Source organism: Rhinoderma darwinii, chromosome 1, assembly GCF_050947455.1.
Source record: "Rhinoderma darwinii isolate aRhiDar2 chromosome 1, aRhiDar2.hap1, whole genome shotgun sequence".
Lineage (NCBI taxonomy): Eukaryota > Metazoa > Chordata > Amphibia > Anura > Rhinodermatidae > Rhinoderma > Rhinoderma darwinii.
The window spans coordinates 397,204,495-397,226,127 of record NC_134687.1 but is presented as its reverse complement, the minus strand read 5'-3'; the positions used below and the strand labels follow the sequence as shown (position 1 = coordinate 397,226,127).

Genomic DNA, 21,633 nt, shown 5'->3' with positions numbered 1-21,633 from the left:
CATGGGCCGCGTGCTTGAGACCCCCGGTGTACAGCAACTTAAAGTAACTTCTGTCCACAACATAGAAAGTGATTCAACAGCTTTCAGCAGTTCTGACCTTAATATTTACGTATTTGCTTAATCTGTATCAATTATCTGCTTTCTTTTTTTTTCTATTTTGGGTTAATATTTTGTGAGTGTTTGGAACCAATAACTAGTTTTCCTTAGAGTTTTATTCCCAAGTAACCAAGTTCCAATATTTTCAATTTACAAAGGGTGTCTCAGAGAAAAATAATTTTGGAAATTGAAAAGAACACTGTACCCTATTATTCTCCAAGGAAGTAGTAAAATAAGCATAAACATTTGCAGGTAAATTGATACTAGAGGGGTAGTCCCACCTCAGACATTAATGCCATAGCCCGCGGATATGCCTATGCCATAAGTGCTTGGTAGGTGCGGGTCCCACCTCTGGGTAGTAGTAGTCCCAGTTAGAAAATACAACACTACTTATAATGTTAATGACATACTGTATCTTTCATGTACTCCTAGCTGATTTATTTATAAATATTATCCCATTATATTCAGTTGTGATATTGTTTACTATAACATATTTAGATGCACATGAGTTACTTATCTTCAGTGAACCCCTATGTATTTGAATATACATTTTCTAGAATAATCTGGAATACATAAAAATTAAACGCCGATCCTTGATATGTTTCTTTTAAAGCACTGATGAAATAATATCAGCCTAAAGGTCAGTGAAATGGAAAAAAAGCTCATTACCGAGAAGGGGTTTGTGGTGTCACATTTAAGAGGGGCTGAACAGTTTGATTAATAGCTAGTGCGCTGGCATATAAGTCTTCACACCCTACCAGTGGCGTCATCAAATGTTAACTTGGAATGTAGACCTCTCTCACATAAATCAAATATGTCAGTTGGAGAAATAGCATTGGTAAATACTATTGCATTTTGCATTTTTTTTTTTTTTATCAGTTTTGGACACCATGGTTGGACAGCAAAAGATTGTGTAGTTAAAGGGAAACACATTTTCTCTTAACTCCATCTCTTAAATACTATCTAACTAGCTAATGATATGTATGACAAATATAATAAATTCTGTATTTATTTTTACCTTGGTCTTTACATGTAAAATATTACCTAGTGTGTTATTTAAACAAGCTCTGCATGTTAATGACTTTTCCTGCAGTTTTGCAGCTCGTGTAAAGGATATCTGTCAACATGCAGACCCCTGTACATAAATAAACTAAGTGATTCCCAAATAGAAGGAACCTAAGTGCATCCGTACCCACTAAATAATCCCCAGTGTGCTGATTTGGAACCTAAAAGGTAGCAGGTTTTATGTGAAAATAGACAATAACTGAACCCTCTGGGATGTAGTTAATTGATTCTCCACCTCATATATATTTTTGAAAGTGGAAGTCCATAAAATAAGGTAAGTTGTGCATACAATGTTTTGTATTATAATTTCGCATCTTACCACAATTGACACCTCTTGGGGACATTTTCTGGGTTCAACTTACAGCCTAAGGCCTCATGCACACGAACGTATTTTTTTCCTCCCGTAAATACTGGCGTAAATGCGGGTCCTTGGTCACACGTATTCGATCCGTATTGCACCAGTATTTACGGACCTGTGCCCGTAAATACGGGGCCGGTGTCACCAGTATTCCAACCGTATTTACGGGCACGTTTTCGCTGCAAAATTGCACTGCACTAATCGGCAGCCCCTTCTCTCTATCAGTGCAGGATATAGAGAAGGGGCAGCCCTTTCCGTAGTTAAAAGTAAAAGAAATTCATACTTACCCGGCCGTTGCCTTGGTGACGCGTCCCTCTCTTGACATCCAGCCCGACCTCCCTGGGTGACGCGGCAGTCCATGAGACCGCTGTAGCCTGTGATTGGCCTGTGATTGGCTGCAGCGGTCACATGGGCTGAAACGTCATCCCAGGAGGCCGGACTGGAGAAAGAACAGGGAGTTCTGGGTAAGTATGAACGTCTTTTTGTTTTACAGGTTGATCTATATTGTGATCGGTAATTTCTGTCCAGGGTGCTGAAACAGTTACTGACGATCGTTTAACTCTTTCAGCACCCTGGACAGTGACTATTTACTGATATTGCCTAGCAATGCTCCCGTAATTACGGGTGCACACACGTAGTCACCAGGCCTGCCCGTGCCGTAATTACGGCCTTAAATAGGACATGTTCTATATTTTTCAACGGCACGGGCACCTTCCCATAAGCATATGGGGAGGTACCCGTGGCCAATAGAAGTCCATGGGCCCGTAAAAAATGTGCCCTAATTACAGCCCGTAATTACGGGTGTTTTTACGTTCGTGTGCATGGGGCCTAAGTGCTCATTCACACTTGAGTACTACAGATCTTTATTAATTCAGGTTTCTTTGCATAGAAAAAAATTTAAATGGTTTTATTCACATGTCCATTATTTATATGCATTTTTTTATGCACATGAGGGTTTCTTTTTTAATACGCAACATGTTCCAACGGATCCATATTGGTAGCATTTTTAGCTCATAGAAGTCAAGGGGTTAAATTTAAATAGACATGTTCTGTATTTTACGTATTTCTTTCAAATTTTATAATCCGTATTTCTCCAAAATTACTTAAGATTACACAAACATAAAAATTGTTAATTATTTAACAAAAGAACGGAACAAATACAGATGAAAACGGACAACTCAAAACACAATGTGGAACAAAAAAATAAAATTTGAAAAAAATGTAACATATTTAGCATATTGTTAAAGATCTGTACTGCACATTCAAATTTGATCTGTATTTTCATACGCAAGTGTGAATGATTTTGATCTGGCGACAGATGCCCTTAAGCTGAGTTCACACGTCACAGATTTGTCACAGATTTTCATTGCAATGCAAAACGTAGAAATCTGCATCAAATCTGCATCAAAATCTGCGACAAATCCGCAACTTGTGAACAGTAAAAAATTTTCATTAGGGGCTGCAAATTTAATTTAAAAAAAAGCAATACTTATCTACTCTTGCCACCGGCAATCCAGCGCTGTCGCTCCAGCATCACTCCCGGTGGTTGTTTACATGCACATAGCATGTGACCATTGCAGCCAATCAAAGGGCTCAGCGGGTGTTCTCGGGTGACAAATAGTAGTCCTAGTATAATGCTAGAAATACAACATTTGGCTGCTGAGCCATTTGCAGCACCTAAGAAAAAAAAATTCACTTCCCTGGTAACCCCTTCATAGAAAGCACCAGAAAGGAACACTTTAAAAAACACTTAAACAAATACATATATTTTTTTATTTAAATACATTTAAAATTTCTCTCTCAGCTGGAAGTTAAAAGGGTTGTCTTCTTTGATAATCTTTAGAAGGGTAAGGCTTCATTCACATCTGCGTCACGGCTCCGTTCCGACGTTCCGTCTGAGCTTTCCATCGGAACAGAGCCATGACCTGATTTCAATGGTGACGGATCCGGTGCAAATGGTTTCCGTTCATCTCGGTTGTGCAAGGGTTCCGTCGTTTTGACGGAATGAATAGCGTAGTCAACTACGCTAATATATTCCTAAGCAATGTAAGGAAGTTGCATAACATTCATGAAACTAGCACCATAACATCAATGTATAAAAGTAATTTTCCCTCACTCCAATTACAGTTTGTACAAATACAGTGAAAAAATTAAAATACCATATTATAAATATACAGACAACAACTAATGTCACTTGTCTATTAGAACCATATATTCCAACATTAAAGTTCAGCAGCATAGGTATAGAAGTCTAACTCTAGATGGAAAATATTGACATTCACTTCTTAGTTTCATCCCCGTTCTGGTACCTTTTTTTCCCCCTGTACTTGTGTGTTCCATATAGGTCATGTGGTCAAACTGTTACCCCCTATTTGCAGCTATACTGCGTGCTATAAGCAGGGGGTCACCTAATCCCGAAATGCTCCTGCTTATGTGGGCACATCAGTAAGTGTGCAGATGAGTTGCGACACTCTGAGGATCACTACTTTGCCAAGCATAGCGAATTAAGAATTTGGAAAGATGGCACCCACATTGGAAAGATGGGGTCCTGATAATAAAGTAACTGATATGGGGTGGCAAACTTCACTGACTATGTTACTGAGGCCTTGGTTAATAGTCTAAACTTTAAAAATAAAAAACAGATTGTCAGAGTGGTTCTTTAAACCTGTGCCATGAAAGCAGACATCATGAACATCATAATCTAAAATGTAATGTTTGCAGTCCCTGATTTCTACTTCTCATGAAAATAGGAAGAAAAATGTGAATGTACTGATACTGATCCCAAAGACTAACCATAGAGATCATAAATACACATAATGTGTTGATGTTTTTCAGATGCAGCAGGGCTTGTTCATTCAGCGCAGTTTATTGTGATACCTGTGGTTTGCATTTGGACTATGCGTGAACATATTAAGCTACGTATAAAGTTGTGCAAAAGAGTCAAATGGCATATTACATCTATATAGTACACTCAGGGGTGGGATCCGGCAGGTTGTTAAAATTACAGCCAGTTCGCAGAACCGTGGTAAAGCGGGAAACCGGAACCGGTCCCCTGCACTCAATTGTATCCGCGTCCTTAGGAGGCGGATACAATTGATTTGCCTAGCTCTGCCCTGGTGAGGTACAGGCTGCCTCGCCATTCGGTGCTTTATCGATGATGCAGTTGGTGCGACGACATCATCGCGCCGCTGCGTCGTTCCGCTGGAGGAGACCTGGCGTCGCAGGAGGACAGCATGGGAACGGGGACAGGTAAGCATATGTTTTTTTTTTCTTTTACAGAGGGCTGTGTTGAGGGCCCTAGCTACAGGGGGCACTATCTACAGGGGGCACTAGCTACAGTGGACTCTATAGGAGGCCCTAGATACAGGGGACTTTTTAGGTGACCCTATCTACGGGGGACTATATAGGGGGCCCTATATACAAGGGACTCCATAGGGGGGCCTATCTACAGGAGACTATATAGGGGCCTTATGTACAGGGAATGCTACAGGGGACGTTATCTACAGGGAATGCTACAGGGGGCCCTGTCTACAGGGGACGTTACAGCCGACACTATCTACAGGGGGCCTTATCTACAGGCGACGCTACAGGGGGCACTATAGACAGGGGGCCCTATCTACAGGGGACACTACAGGTGGCACTATCTATAGTGGACCGTATAGGGAGCCCTAGCTACAGGGAACGCTACAGGGGGGCCTATCTGCAGAGAACGCTACAGGGGGCACGACCTACAGGGAACACCACAGGGGGCACTAGCTACAGGGAGCCCTATCTACAGGGAACGCTACAGAGGGCCCTATCTACAGGAGACACTACAGGTGGCACTATCTATAGGGGACCGTATAGGGAGCCCTAGTTACAGGGAACGCTACAGGGGGGCCTATCTGCAGAGAACGCTACAGGGGGCACGACCTACAGGGAACGCCACAGGGGGCACTAGCTACAGGGAGCCCTATCTACAGGGAACGCTACAGAGGGCCCTATCTACAGGAGACACTACAGGGGGCACTATCTACAGGGGATGTTACAGCCGACACTATCTACAGAGGGCCCTACCTACAGGGGATGCTACAGGGGGCACTATCTACAGGGGGCCCTATCTGCAGGGGAGACTATAGGGGGGCACTATTTATAGGGGCCTTACAGGGGGCCTTATCTACAGGGGATGCTACAGGGGGCCCTATCTATGGGGGCCCTATCTACATGGGACTCCACGGGGGCCCTATCTACAGGGGACTATGGGGGCCCTATCTACAGGGAACATTCTACGGGGGCACTATCTACAGGGCGCACCTCGGGTGTACAATCTAGAGGGGGAACTATCTAAAGGGAGCATTGTTTACAGCCTGTAGACTACAAGGGGGAACTATCAACAGGGGCCACTATTTACAGGGTCCACTATGTACAGGGGACTCTATGGGGGGCACTATTTAAATAGGACTCTATGAGGAGCACTATCTACAGAGTGCTCTTTCGTGAGCACTATATACAGGGGCTTTATGGGGAGCACTATACAGAGGGATCTATGGGGAGCACTATCTACAGAGTATATAGAAAAATAGCCGAGGCAATAGGAACCCATTTTTTTCCCGCAACTACTTACTAACTAATAGAATAGGATAAAAAAAAAATGGGTTCCTATTGCCTCGGCAATTTTTCTATATTTTTAAGTTTTTTACCCGCCAACTACTAGGGTATTTTCCAATTTTTGTAAAGCACTATCTACAGAGGGCTCTATGAGGGGCACTATCTACAGGGGGCTCTATGAGGGGCACTATCTACAGGGGGCTCTATAAGGGGCACGATCTACAGTGGGCATTGTGAGTGGCACTATCTACAGGGGGCACTGTGTGTGGTGCATTACTTAGAGTGTTTGGCACAATTTTATTCATGGGCACTATGTATGGTACTATTAAATTCAGGGGCATAGAGTGTGGCACCATGAGAATTTTATCTTCGTTTATACGTAGGTGAAGAAATGTTGTAAAAGTGAGCTTCTGAAGATATCTGAGTGGTAAATGCTGCAGAAATGGGTTGTGGCCAGGAGGCATCATCATAGAGGTCTGCATCGGATGGAAAAGAAAAGAGAAAAATAACCACTCCAATCTGAGAAGACATCACCTGTGAGTCACTAAATGTAAATGTTTATTCTTCCTGTGACTGTTCAGTACTATAGTCACTGTATGATCTGCAGCTAAATGATGGGTGTATCATTTTGTTTTTGTGAAACAGCAACTGCCAGCATATCCTTACCATTGTTCTGGCTATACTGGGAGCTGTAGTTTTATGCTGTACAAACTTATATTGCAGGGGTTAAACTGAATTCACAAATGATCTCTGTACTGAGATGTATGTGTGCTTGTGCTGTATATATGTACTGAGCTTTGTTCTGTACATCATAACAATCAAGCTCATTACATACATACAGCACCAAATAGAATCTCAGTACATATATAAAACTCCAGAACCAAGCTCAGCATATAAATGCAGCACCAGAACCAAGCTCAGTAAATAAATACAGCTCCGGAACAAAGCTTTATACATATATACAGCACCAGAACCAAGCTCAGTACATAAATACAATACCAAAACCAAGCTCAGTACATATATACATCATAACAACCAAGTTAAAAACAAATATACATGTACTGAGCTTGGTTTTGGTGCTGTATTTATGTACTGAGCTTGGTTCTGGAGCTGTATTTATGTACTGAGCTTGGTTCTGGTGTAGTATTTATATGCTGAGCATGGTTCTGGAGTTGTATATATGTACTGGCCGGGTTTCCATGGGTCAGATAATACGCTGCGTAAAAACTATACAGCGTATCCGACCTGTAACCCACAGCACAAACCGCACCACATTGACTGTGATTGACTGTGGCGGTCACATGGGATGAAATTTCATCCCAGGAGGCGGGACTGCAGAAAGAAGCAGGGAGTTCTGGGTATGTATGATTTTTTTTTCCTGATGTGCGATTTTTGCTGGCGGAATCGATGCAATTCCGCCGCAAGAGTCGCAGCACTTGACTTTCTGTTGCAGGTTTTGCATCCACATTGAAATCAATAAGAAAAACCCGCAACAGAAAAGCAACGAAAACACAACATAAATCAACATGCTGCGGATTTAAATTCCGCACAGCTGGTCAATTTATTAACGTTTACACTGCGTTTTTTCCTCGCAGCGTGTGCATGAGATGTTCTAAATCTCATCCACTTTGCTGCTACTGTAAATGCTGCGGAATTTCCACACAGAATTCCATTGCGGAAATTCCGCAATGTTTACACTACGTGGGAACCCGGCCTTATGGAGGATTCTGTCATTATAACTAAGAAGTCACACATCAAGTTGCCTGATTATTCTTAATGTATTAAAAAGTGAGAGAGAAAAGTACTGTGTTGTTCTAATGCATTAATCATGAAGACGTAAATTAATATGCCATTTTTCATCCATAATTATTCCGATTTTTGTTAAAGGATTAAAAAAATGTTTTGCTATTTTGCAATGTTGCTGAAGTTCAGATGTAAAAGAATTGTATAAATATGCACATGTGAGCTATCCAAAAATAAACCACGCGTTTTTAAAATCACCAAATTAACTATGGGCTAAAAATGGAATCAATACGGATGTGTTGGAACATTCTGCGTATTGAAAAAAATGGCATGCACAAAAAAATGAGCGTTTAAAAACGGAAATGTGAATAAAATAATTTTAATGTATTGGCACCGTTTTTTCAATTTAAAAAAAATGGATATAATACAGATCTGATATACAGAAGTGTGAATGAGCCCTTAGGGTATGTGCACACACAAACTCAAAAACGTCTGAAAATACGGAGCTGTTTTCAAGGGAAAACTTCTCCTGATTTTCAGACGTTTTTTAAGGCACTCGCGATTTTCGCTGCGTTTTTTATGATCGTTTTTGGAGCTGTTTTTCTATAGAGTCAATGAAAAACGGCTCCAAAAACGTCCCAAGAAGTGACATGCACTTTTTTTTGCGGGCGTTTTTTTTACGTGCCGTTTTTGGAAAATGAGGCGTAAAAACCCCCCTGTTCTGCTTCGGTTTTTTCAGGCATTTTTTGAGGCGTAAATGCCCCTAAATACGCCTAAAAACACTTTGTGTGAACATACCCTTAAACTTCTTCTCTCTGTAGGTTCCACTGCTGGTTTTATCTGCCAAATACTGATGCGCGAAAGTGTCCTTGGGGTATTTCATTTGTGAAAACTGTACTTTTTAGTAGTTTTGACCTATCCTGTGTATAGGTGATAACTGGTAGATCGTGAGTGCCCGACTGCTGGGTACCACACTGATGGGGTGTACTATTTCTCCCATTTGAATGGAAAAGCGGTCGAATATGCGTGCTCCCACTTCCCTCACTCCATTCACTTTTTTTCGGGACTGATGGAGAAAGCTGAGTACTGCGCTCGGTTATATCTGTCAGTCCCATAGAAAGTGAATGGTACGGCAACACGCATGTTTGATCTTCTGGTGAATGATCGGGGTCACAACGATCTACCAGTTATCACCTATCCATTGGTAAAAACTCTTTGCAACCGGAATACCCCTTTAATATTGAACAGGAATTCAAGCAGACATTTTCATTATACATGCTTATGTTTATTCTTTGGTAAAAATGCTTATTTGAAACTACATCTGTTCATAAGCACATATAGAACATGATGGTGTGTGGTGGATATATATGATGGTATGTGGTGAATATATATGGATCATAACTGAAAAATGTCATCTGCTTTATACATTTAGTGTATGTGGACCATTCAATGTTATTTTGTCTGCAGACCCAATATCTCCCTATGACTTGCAGTGGTGAACCCGAGTCAATGCTTGACACTCTGTTCTACTGCAAGTTTAGTTTTCGTTTTACTCCTCTCAGTACAGTTTTTCCAGCTTAACACATCAATAATATCCTTATGACCTTAAAGTGAGTTGAAAATTGCTTTTTCTCTTCATCCTATGTTTACACTAAATCTCCCTTGACTTTTATTAGATCCCTAAAACAACTTTTCAACTTGGAGAAATCTGTTTTAACTTAGTCCAGCCCTTAGGATAAAGAGTTTGTCCTTGAAATCTCTTCTTAATTGTATTGCAAAGGACCAATAAAACAGATTTATCCTGTTAACTGGAAAAATATATAATTTATAGTTCTTCATGTGAACAAAATATAAAAAGTATGAGGCATTCTGTGTGACCACAATCCATTTTGGTCCTGTAGTTGAGTGAATGAACGTAGGGTTAAATGTATGTATATTTTGTGATAAAGTACTGTATGGTTGTAAGATCGCTGATCGCTGGTTTTATATTGAATGGTATTTGATATACTGCTCTAGTGCTCGAAGTAGTATTATAAAGTGGAAATCAGTAGTACATGAATATGTGAATATAGAAAACTTTGTAATATATCTTACACAGTAAAAGTGACATCTTCCTCACCCACCAGTAGCACGAAAAATGTGTATTTTGATTCAAGAAGGAAACATTCATCCATCTTAATGTTGTAATCTTTTTGGAAAGAGGCTTAAAATATATCTGTTTGAGATCCCCCACCTCTGGAACCCGCACCTATCTCTAGAACGGCGCCCCCTAATCCTCCTTCTACCTTTTTCTGCTCCCGGTTGTATGGTCCACTTCCTAGTTGTATGGTCGGGAATTATGAAAACAGCGTAACTCGCTGAGCTATGATGTTTCCGTAAGTCCTATAGTAGTGAATGGCAGTTACGGAAGCAGCATAGCATGCTTACTATTTCCTAATCCATGGTCGGAATTCACCTGGTTCGGCCAGAACACAGAGCGGTAGAACAGGGTTTAGGAGGCCCCATTTTAGAGATAGGTGCGGGTCCCAGAGGTGTGACCCGCATCTATCTGACATTTATGACATATCCCGTGGATATGTCATAAATGTCCCTTATGGGAAAACCCTTTTAAAGCTCCTGGACCTCAATGCAAAATTTGCAACCGAGACCACCACCTGCCATGTGCTATTTCTAATACTGATGTGTTCCTATGTAGAAGAGGAGCCATTTGGCCCCTTCAGGCACCTTTTGTGATGGCTTTCCCTACGGCCACTATAGCTACACCCCAGTTTAAGTATAATATTTATAATATTACAGACAATGATGAGCACTATAATAAGTCAAAATTCTCCAAAGCTAGTTCTATAAGATGTGTCCAAAATAAATTATTTTATCAGTTTATTGTAATGCCCCTTTTTGCAATATGTAAGAAAGGTCCTAGGCACCGCTTTATTGTGAAGCACAAAAGTACATATCATCTGTTATGTGCTTTTCTTCTTCGCAATAAAGCATTAAAACATTTAACTGTCGGTGCCTAGAACCTTTCTTGCATTTTGAACAAATATGGTGGAGCTATAAGAGCCCATTCCTAAGTAAGCACGCTTCTACTTAACCTGGTGCACACAATACTTATTTGGGTGCCCCTTTTTGTGTTGCAGTATTGATATATATATTTTTTCATAGTAAAACGTTCACTTTTTTTACTTTGTTTAAAGCGATTGGCCGCTTTACATTTTCTGTAACAAATGTTTTGGAAACACGACTATATGCAAGTTACTAATATATTCTTTTAGAAATCCAGCAACGATTTCAACCATATACCATTGTTATGCCTTCTCCACGGACCGCTCATGGAGGGGCATGTCACCAGACATGTCCATCAGCAACCTCCATTGAAAACCCACCGCATAGGAAACTAGCGTATGCGCAGCGTATTTAATGGTAGTGAAACTTAGAATTTGCATTGATTTAAAATAATGAAAATCACTCAAATTAAAGTAGGATAGGTCTTCGCTGACTTAATTCAACAACCTCCATCACAGGCATCTACCACGGGCACCTATCTCGGTATGTTGAGAAATTGGAGAAATAGGAAATACGGTAAAGCCCCATAGATGGCTATTGGTGCCATATCACGGCTCTGTACAATTTGGAGGTTGTACGTAACCGCAATATGGTCTTGTATATGAGCCCTTAATGTTTTTTTATTAGCTTATAAAGGTCTGTGTCATTTTTTAATCACAGCCAATGGAACGATTATTTCATACAATGGTTATACATCACTATACTTCTGCAACTTGACTTCCGAATTTACTCACTTCACTGCATTACTATAATTATCATCTCTTTAGTTTTCCTCTTAATGTACGGCTTCATACTGTGCAGTGTTTGCAGAAAATAGGAGATGGCATTAATGATTGTTCTGTAAAGAACTTGTAAATGGTTGTAGGCGAAGTTTCGGTATGTCTTCCATTACAACAAAATGCAATAAAATGTGAGACTGGAAATGGGTTATAATTATTTAATTTTTATATAGCAATGTTTTTCTAGCTACTTTTTTCCTCACTCTGCAAGTTATGGAACATGGTTCAATATATGTTCCAGCTTTAATATAGTCTAGTAAGTGGAGAAAGAAACTTTTAATTTGACTTATACAAAGTGGCTTTAACAGTTTTATGTAGATAATTACCATCAATGATTGATCAGATGTAGTCATGTCTGAAAAGCAGACAAATTCTTTCCACATGGGTCATTATTGTGTATTATATTATAGCAGTAAATTATGATCCATAATATAGCTAAAAATGACATTTACAGCTGAGGCTATGAAATATGCTGTTACTTTTGTTCTTCTTAATGAGCTGCTGTCAGTGCTTTTTATACTTTACATTTCAATATTACTTGAAATGATACTAATAAAATGTGTTTGCAGCCTTTCACATGGAGCAGAACTCAGTGCATGGATTTCCATCTTATAAAATGCTTATAGAGAAATGTTATTTTTCAGATGTTTTCCAAACTACTGTGAGCACGGAGGAAAATGCTCACAAACATGGAGTGATTTTTACTGTAATTGCTCAGACACTGGATACATGGGAGCAACTTGTCATTATCGTGAGTTTCCAGTTATAAGAATATGTGCAGAAATAATACTGTGAATTAAACCTAATCATTTTCATATACTCTAAGTTATGTGCTCTTGCTTCAGAGCAATAGGAACTTTTCTTAAGCTTTACTGGCTCTAGAATGCCCAAAATTTACTTTGTGGACAGTGTCAGTGTGTGTAGGGAAACACCTCATTGACAAGGGGAATGGTTGCACTCACTTTTCAAATTATTTATACATTTCCAGGAGGAATAAAAGAGGAAAGACACAAAGCAAAGTTCTTAGAAAAGAAACAGTATTGCTCTTTTAGGGGGAATACCAGTTTTTACTAAAATGGCAAAAAAGTCGACAGGTCCTCTAACATTTTATGCAGATTTATATGCAAAAATATTATCAAAATTTGGGTCAGGCCTAATTCACACAACCATGTTTGGTCCGTGATATACGGACCGCATGTCGGCTGCATTTCCCGGACCGAACACAGTGCGGGGAGCCGGGCTCCTAGCGTCATAGTTATGTACGATGCTAGGAGTCCCTGCCTCTCCGTGGAACTACTGTCCCGTACTGAAAACATGATTACAGTACAGGATAGTTTTCCCGTAGTGAGGCAGGGACTCCTGGCATCGTACATAACTCTGATACCAGTAGCATTCCTCCCTGCACTGTGTTTGGTCCAGGAAATACTGCCGACATGTGGACCGTATATCACGGACCGAACACGCTCGTGTATGGGAGGCCTCAAAATGACCTTTTCATAAAAGTCTTTATACATTGTGTTGATAAGTGGACAGATTATGTTGGAATACTGGAGTTACCAGCTTTACTCTTCTCTCATATTTAATAGATTCTCAAGAAATGTAAAATAGTTATATATTCATAATTTCTTATGACAATCCAATCATTTTGCACACTAGATATTCAAGCTATTATTTATATCAGGACAGTGTAGTGTTACTTTTCCCATCATAATGTGACCTTTTTTCCCACATTCAAAATGCTAAAAACCTGTAAGGTTTGGAGTTACAAATGAAGACAAGGAAAGATATTGGGTTAAATAGCCCCTTGCTCTATCATCTATGTATATAAATGATGAACAGTGTAAATATGTGCATTACAAAATAAAAATAAAAAAACTAACTAAAGGGGGAGAGGCAAGGGATATATAGCTTTAACTTTCTACTTTTTTTGTTGTTGATAAAAATATAAAATAAAAATGAGTGAAACAAATATTACATTGAAAAAATATTTTACATTTGAAAATAGTCATTATTAATTGTTAGAAAACACACATTAGTATTAAACACACATAAGCAAATGACTATTAGTAAAACATTACAGAATCCAAGATAATAGCATGCTTTTATTAGGTGAGAAGAGACTGGTTGGTAAGGTATAAGAAAAAGAGTATAATTAGAATGAGATTGGAAAGGCAAAGTAATTGAGCCTTGTAGTAAAAAATAACTTTTTTATTTTTGTTTAGATGTTTGAGTGCTGACTTTTTTCTTTGTTTATTCAATGTCATCCATTTCTTTGTAAATTGTGTGTTGCTGTATTGTCAACTCCACTACACAAATGTACAACAATGCATTGTCTATGGTGCTTTCACTGTGCCGGTGATATCTCAAGAGTGTATAAAAGTAGTCCGTTATTCACAATAAATTTAGAAATACTGTGATCAAGGGGGAGAAGTTTGGACAAACAGTGCTACATTTCTATTGCAATAACAAGCAAAATGTCAATTTCAGTCAACGGAGTACAATGAAAACCCCACAGAACTAAACAAATGACACATTTGTGCCCGGCTTTCATGTTTGTTGTTGACAGGGATCAGGGGGTCATGACGTAAAAAGACAATAGCTATAACCAATGAGACATCTGTAGTCTAGAAAACTCAAACTAGTGATCAACCAAGTAAATGCTACAAGTTAGGCTTCATTCATATCTGCGTCAGGGCTCCGTTCAGGGGTTCCGTCAGAGATTTACATCAGGGGAACCCATGAACGGAACCCTGACTAAAACAAACGGAAACCAACAGAACCCTTGCACAACGGAGACAAACGGAAACCATTTGCACCGGATCCGACACTATTGAAATAAACCGTGATGCAAACGGAAATCTATGGCTTCTGTTTATTTCAGCCAGGGTTCTGTTCATGGGTTCCCCTGACGGAAAGCTCCGACGGAACCCCTGAACGCAGCTATGAGGCAGATGTGAACGAAGCCTTAGCAGCATAAATTGGGAGTGTAGTTAATGAAAAAAATCCAAAGCAGATATATCTACTTCCCAATTGTCATTCAGATGAGCACTGACAAAGTTCGATCAGAGATGAGATAAAAGGAATTCAAACTTTATTAAAGATAATGATATATGAATGTAGCCTCAGGCCCCATGCACATGACCGTGCCCGCAATCACGGCCCGCGATTGCGGGCACGGCCGGCCGCTGACTGACAGCCGCATTTTCGGGCCGTGCTCCCATACAAAGTATGGGAGCACGGCCCGCAAAATGCGAAAGAACGGACATGTTCCATAATTCCCGGAACATTTCCACGGCACTGACACCCTTCCGTAGTGCTACGGAAAGGTGTCAGTGTTCAATGAAAGTGAATGGCTCCGATTTTGCGGACCGCAATTGCGGTCCGCAAAAACTGAGGTTTTTTGCTGTCGTGTGCATGGGGCCTCACACATTTAACTGTTTTTAAAGGTCGATGTCCACCTTTAGAACCATTTTTATTACTCCAATGTATTTCAATTAAAAATTAAATTAACTTTGTAAATAGTCCTAACTAAAAATATCCCACCATTTTGTGTATACAGCTCATATGCAGACCTATGTGTCTGCGTAGTTACATTTTACAAACAGGCTACTTCTTGCTAATTTTCATGTAATAGGTTAGCAAGAACTAGGAGACAGATGAAAGGGAATATGACTGCAGGATCAGACTACATAGGGTTTGTTTGTAGTCTGTAACCATGGAGACACATAAGTCTGCAAAGGAGCTGCAGACATAAAATTCTAGAAGATTTTTAATTAAGGCTATTCTGTGGTCAGCAAGGGAAAGACAGTGTGAGACTTTCCAAAACCCGTGTGAGACATTCCAAGATCAGTATAGTCAAATCCTTCCTTTTCTGAGACAGAACACTTTAGAATAATAATTCTACATGGGGAATTTGATATTTTTCCTTTCAGCTAAGTTCTGTGACACCTTATTACTAACAGTTGTTTTTGTCAGATAAATGATTGTATTGTGCAATGCTGTGAAAATTCATTATTTTGTTTTTCAGCAAAATATGAACAGTCATGTGAAGCTTATAAATACAAAGGGAACTCATCTGGATTGTTCTACATTGATTCTGATGGGAGTGGGTCTCTTGAACCATTCTTGGTTTACTGTAACATGACAGGTAATCTATGTCATGATCTATGTGTGGTTTTGTACATAGGCAAACAAATTGAATTAAAAAAACAGAAATACGTATATAGGTTGGAAGAAATTTCTAGTTGGCATACGCATTCCCATTCTTTATTTCTCAAAGTTTGGGCCCCCTGGCGCACTTGGAGGCACTCTCATGATGTCCACAATGCTTAACACTTCGTGTCTAATACTTAATACCTGTCACTTCATTGGTTTTATATTTCTTTTATGCTCATTCTTTGCATATATGCTAGGGGTTGGAATGTAATTCAATGCCAGTGTATATTTCTTTGAAGTACTTTAGCTTAATTTGGTGGGGTTAGTACATATGAGTAAATATGACTGCCCCAGTCAATGCCTTGACTGACAAAGGGCGTTTTAATTACATGTGATGTATCATGGAACAGTTTTCTCTCTGATTTTTGTTTTATGATGTTATTACAAATTATTTTGTACTTGATGGGTCTTCCTTTCTGGAGGTCCTGTACATGCACTGTTATTTGTTGTGAAAATAAATAAAGAATTTAGAAAAAAAAAAACAGAAATACTCAGGGAGTAATCTAAATAGCTGAGGGGCTTCAGAATTTTTTGCCGAATGGCAAAGAGTCCTAAAAGCTCTATTTTTCTATATTCTGTTAACCTCTTCCCGACATTTGACGTATCCATACGCCACAGTCGGGTAGGGGAAGTATGGAACGGGCTCACGGAGTGAACCCGCTCCATACGATGCCGGTGTCGGCTGTTTGTTACAGCCGACACTTCAGAGTAACTAGCGGCATCGCAATTGAGCGCGATCCCGCTAGTTTAGCTAGTTAAATACTGTGGTCAATAGCGACCACAGCATTTAAAAAGAGGGGGCGACCCCCTCTAACAGCTCATCGTGTCCCCCACAACACAATCCTAATGAAGGCCCCCAGGTCCGCCATCTTTGTGCACCTATTAAGCACTGCCTCTGGCAGGGCTTAATAGTTGCCTGTCAGAATCACGATATACTGCAATACATTAGTATTGCAGTATATCGTGCAAGCGATCTAACGATTGCTGGTTGACGTCCCCTAGGGGGACTAATAAAAAAAGTAAAAATTAGTTAAATAAAGTTGTTTTTTAATGTAAAAAAATAAAATTCAAAGTTAAAAAAACCCTCCTTTTCCCATTTTCCCCCTACAGCATAGTAAAAAAAATAAAATAAATAAACATAATTGGTATCGCCGCGTCCCTAAAAGTCTGAACTATTACAATGTATCATTATTTAATCCGCACAGTGAACGCCGTAAAAAAATTGTAAACGCCAGAATCTCTATTTTTTGGTCACCTAATCTCCCATAAAAAATTAAATAAAAAGTGATAAAAACGTCACAAGTACACCAAAATGATATTATTAAAAACTACAGCTTATCCAGCAAAAAATAAGCCCTCATACCACTTAATCGACAGAAAAATAAAAACGTTATGGCTCTCGGAATTTGGCGACACAAAATAAATTTTATTTTTTACACTTCGATTTTTACTTGTAAAAGTAGTAAAATATAGAAAACACAATATATATTTGATATTGCCGTAATCATATTGACCCACAGAATAAGGTTAACATGTTGTAATTGTACAGTGAATTCCGTAAAAACGGCACGCACAAAACCATGGAGGAATCGCTGTTTTTTTTATTTTCTACCCCACAAATAATTTTTTTCCCGTTTCCTAGTACTTTACATGCCAAAATAAATGGTGCTACGAAAAAACTATAACTTGTCCCACAAAAATCAAGCCCTCATAGGACTATATTGAGGGAAAAATAAAGAATTTATGGCTTTTGGAATGTGGGGAGGAAAAAACTAACATGAAAATCTGAAAAAGGGCTGCGGCGGGAAGGGATTAATCAGACAGTCCTGGCCAAAATTTTTGAGACTGACAAAAATTTTGGTTTTCACAAAGTTTTCTGCTTCAGTGTTTTTAGATCTTTTGGTCAGCCGTTTTTATGGTATACTGAAGTACAATTATAAGCATTTAATACTTTTTCAAACTTTTATTGACAAAAACATCAAGTTTATGCAAAGACTCTTTACAAGAATATTTACAGTGTTGACTTTTTCAAGACTTCTGCAATTCGCCCTGGAATGCTGGATATCAGCTTCTGGGCCAAATTCTGACTGATGGCAACCTATTCCTGCCTATTCAGTGCTTGGAGTTTATCACGATTTCTGTGTTTTTGTTTGTCCACCCGCTTTTTGAGGATTGACCACAGGTTCTCAATGGGATTGAGATCTGGGAAGTATCCTGGTCACGGACCCAAAATGTCAACGTTTTGTTCACTGAGCCACTTCGTTATCACTTTTGCCTTGTGACATGGTGCTCCATCATGCTGGAAAAAGCATTGTTCATCACCAAGTTGCTCTTAGATACTATTCTTGATGGAAGTGTTCTTATGCAAAATTGTGAGTGAGCCCACTCCCTTGGACGAAAAGCAACCCCACACATGAATGGTCTTAGGATGCTTTACTGTTGGCATGACACATGACACATGGTAGCGCTCACCTTTTCTTCTCTGAGCAATTATTCTGTAAAAGTATAAAGGGGGCTTCATCAGAGAAAAAAACTTTACCCCAGTCCTCTGCAGTCAAATCCCCGTACTTCATGCAGAATTTCAGTCTGTCCTTGATGTTTTTCTTGGAGAGAAGTGGCTTCTTTGCTGCTTTTCTTGACACAACGCCAGTTTACAAAAGCCTTCACCTTACTGTGAATCCAGATGCACTGACAGCTGCCTGCTGCCATTCCTGAGCAAGCTCTGCACTGGTGTTGATCCGATCCCATAGCTGAACCCTCTTTAGCACTTGCTGGACTTTCTTGGGTGCACTGAAGTCTTCTTCACAGCAATTGAACCGCTTTTCTTGAAGTTCTTGATGATCTGTTTAATGGTTGATTTAGGGGCAATCTTACAATCAGTAAGCAGTCCTTCTGATGCAAAGCAATAATGACTGTATGTGATTCCTTGGAGGTAACCATGGTTAACAGAAGAAGACAATGATTTCAAGCACCATCCCCCTTTTAAAGCAACCAGTCTGCTCTTATAATTCAGTCAGCATGACAGAGTGATATCAGCTGCCTTGTCCTCATTAATATTTCCTCCTGAGCTAAGCAGAGGATCACTGAAATGATGTTAGCAGGTCGTTTTGTGTCAGGGCTAAAATGCTGTGGAAATGTGTTTTTTGTGATTAAGTTAATTTTCATGGCAAGGAATTCATCTGATCACTCTTCATAACAATCTAGAGTTAATGCAAATTGCTACTATAAAAACTGAAGCAGCAAACTTTGTGAAAACCAAAATTTGTGTCAGTGTCAAAACTTTTGGCCAGGACTGTAGGTTAAGTGTATACATCTGCCACTGACACCCATTGTGAAAACTGTTTGTAGTATATGTTTTTGCCACATAATTAAAAATACAGTTGAAACAAGGTACACTGGCATATACCGGCCAAAAGTATGCCAAAAGGGCACTGCATTGGTACTGTATATATCTGGCTGATAGAGGACTGGGGCCACATACACTGACCATAGTGCCAGAATGCATTGTAGGTTTAGCCTTACATTAAATATGACCTATGACTACTAAAGTAACCTCAGAAACTTTGTGAAGACGAAATATCTCTTCTTATTGTTCATATTAAAACACACAAACAACATACAATTGACAATTGAGGAATAATCCACAGTAGCGTGCAATACTTAAAAAGGTGCAAAAGTGCATGATTAATACTCTGCTAAAATTTCATACTGCATTTAAAGTGCCACATATAAAACCATGATAATAAAAAACCCATGTAAAATAGTCATACACTATATTACTCTATAAAATAATACTACCCCCTTTAATTAATCTCTTCAATTTACCATATTTCACATTTAAACAGTCCATAATCTAATATGTCATCCATACACCATTGACCGCTTCTTGTTCTCTTCTTTATTTTCTCTACTTTTTTTGTTTACCTTTCCCATCATCCTACTATAATTCTACTATCATTCTAATCCCACATGATCCACATCAAGGTTCCTGGTTACTTATAACTGAGGCTTTGTTCACATCTGCGCCAGGGTCCCGTTCCGTAGTTTTGACGGAATCAATGGCGTAGTCCACTACGCTATTGATTCCGTCAAAATGATGACACCCTTGCACAGCTGAGACAAGCTGAAACCATTGGCACCGGATCCGTCACAATTGAAATCAATGGTGATGGAAACGGAAACCTTTGGTTTCCGTTTGTGGCAGTCGGGGCCCTGTACCGAAGTAAAGCTCCAACGGAACGTCGGAACCCGACCCTGGCTCAGATGTGAACGAAGCCTGAGAGTTGAAATCTGCTCAACATTAGTTTGCATTATATTACACTGAAGGAGCGGGGCTCTAATGATTGCACAGGGGTGGTTGTTTAGGGTCAGTGCAACTGCGGATTATTTCTCAATTGTCAATTGTATGTTGTTTGTGTGTTTTAATAAGCAAGTGAAATTTAATGGTTTGAAACTTTATTGATTATTGTAGGTTAAATACACTGATAAATAATCTCCTGTCTAATAAAGTGATCCTTTCTACAAAGAGATTGATATTTACTATTTCAGCAGCAGTATTAGAAGAATGTCTTAAACATTGTGCCGACCATCTACTGCAGAGACCATTATTCTGCAGAGTCTCTCACAGAGCTTACAGAAGGATAAGGCTGAAAGGGACGTTATTTATGTGTCTCTGTGATAGACTGCTTCTAGCTCAGAGGCAGGAAATCTTACATCTCTTGTGAACTGCTGGGAGCGGACTTCAGACTAAAGTTGTCTCAGACAGATTATTAGTTAGAGTAGTAAATGTTTACTTTACTCATTGTCTATATGTTACAAACATTATATATTTTCAATCAATGGGAAGAAGGAAGGAGGCTGGCACTGCCAAAACCGCTCAATCGGAATGGGAGTATTCAAGTATGGCTTGCTTTCTATTTGGATAATTGCAGGTAAATTGCCACGGAGTTGCTCATCGAAAGAGTAGCACAATCGGCTGAATATATTTGTAGAAGAATGATCGAGGCACTCACCGAAGCTGGCAAACAATTTCTTTATTACAAAAAGATCTTGGTCAGGATGTGGAATTGCCATCCTGACCAAGATCTTTTTGTAATAAAGAAATTGTTTGCCAGCTTCGGTGAGTGCCTCGATCATTCTTCTACAAATATATTATATATTTTCATACTTTCCAACATTTATATTTCAAATCAAAGGGCATTTAAAGTCCTGCCTGGGAAGGCCCCTTCAGACACTTTTTTAGCATAAAAAATGTTCCTTTTCTTGTCCGGTTGGCAGGATTGTTTCCCGGAAATTGGGACTAATGGATACTATATATTGTGATGGGAATAAGAAAATAATAATTTATTTGATAAAAAAACTTCTAAATAATTCTATACTCTCATGGGACTCATCGTCTTTTATGAACATTATAGAATATAATTATGCTTGAAGACAAAATTGTAATTTTTTTCATTAACTGAACTCTTAGTTTCATTCCAAAAATTCTCACTAATAACATGAAGAACAGAAATATACCTAAAGAGAAAAACAAGCTGATGCTTTTTCTAAGCAAGTTCAAAAATATCATCCTTCTACTTTAGCAAAGGAGTAGAAATGAGCCAATCCTGATATTGTGGGCCTTTCATCTGAAGATTTATAATTGAAAAAGCCCAAGTTTGAAACACAATATTTATGAAAACTGAGATACTGCTATAAATGTTTCGTTTTCTTTTTGTCTGTTTAAAG

The 21,633-nt window shown here is 39.2% G+C and overlaps 1 protein-coding gene across 1 annotated transcript in view; it reads left to right on the top strand.

The window, feature by feature from the left end:
• Positions 1-21,633, top strand: part of CNTNAP4 (contactin associated protein family member 4) — a 334,655-nt gene that overhangs the window by 231,061 nt on the left and 81,961 nt on the right. Inside the window, exons 11-12 of the mRNA XM_075828837.1 lie at positions 12,336-12,442; positions 15,719-15,838. Coding sequence (XP_075684952.1) covers positions 12,336-12,442; positions 15,719-15,838 — 227 coding nt within the window. The remainder of the gene's footprint in view (positions 1-12,335; positions 12,443-15,718; positions 15,839-21,633) is intronic.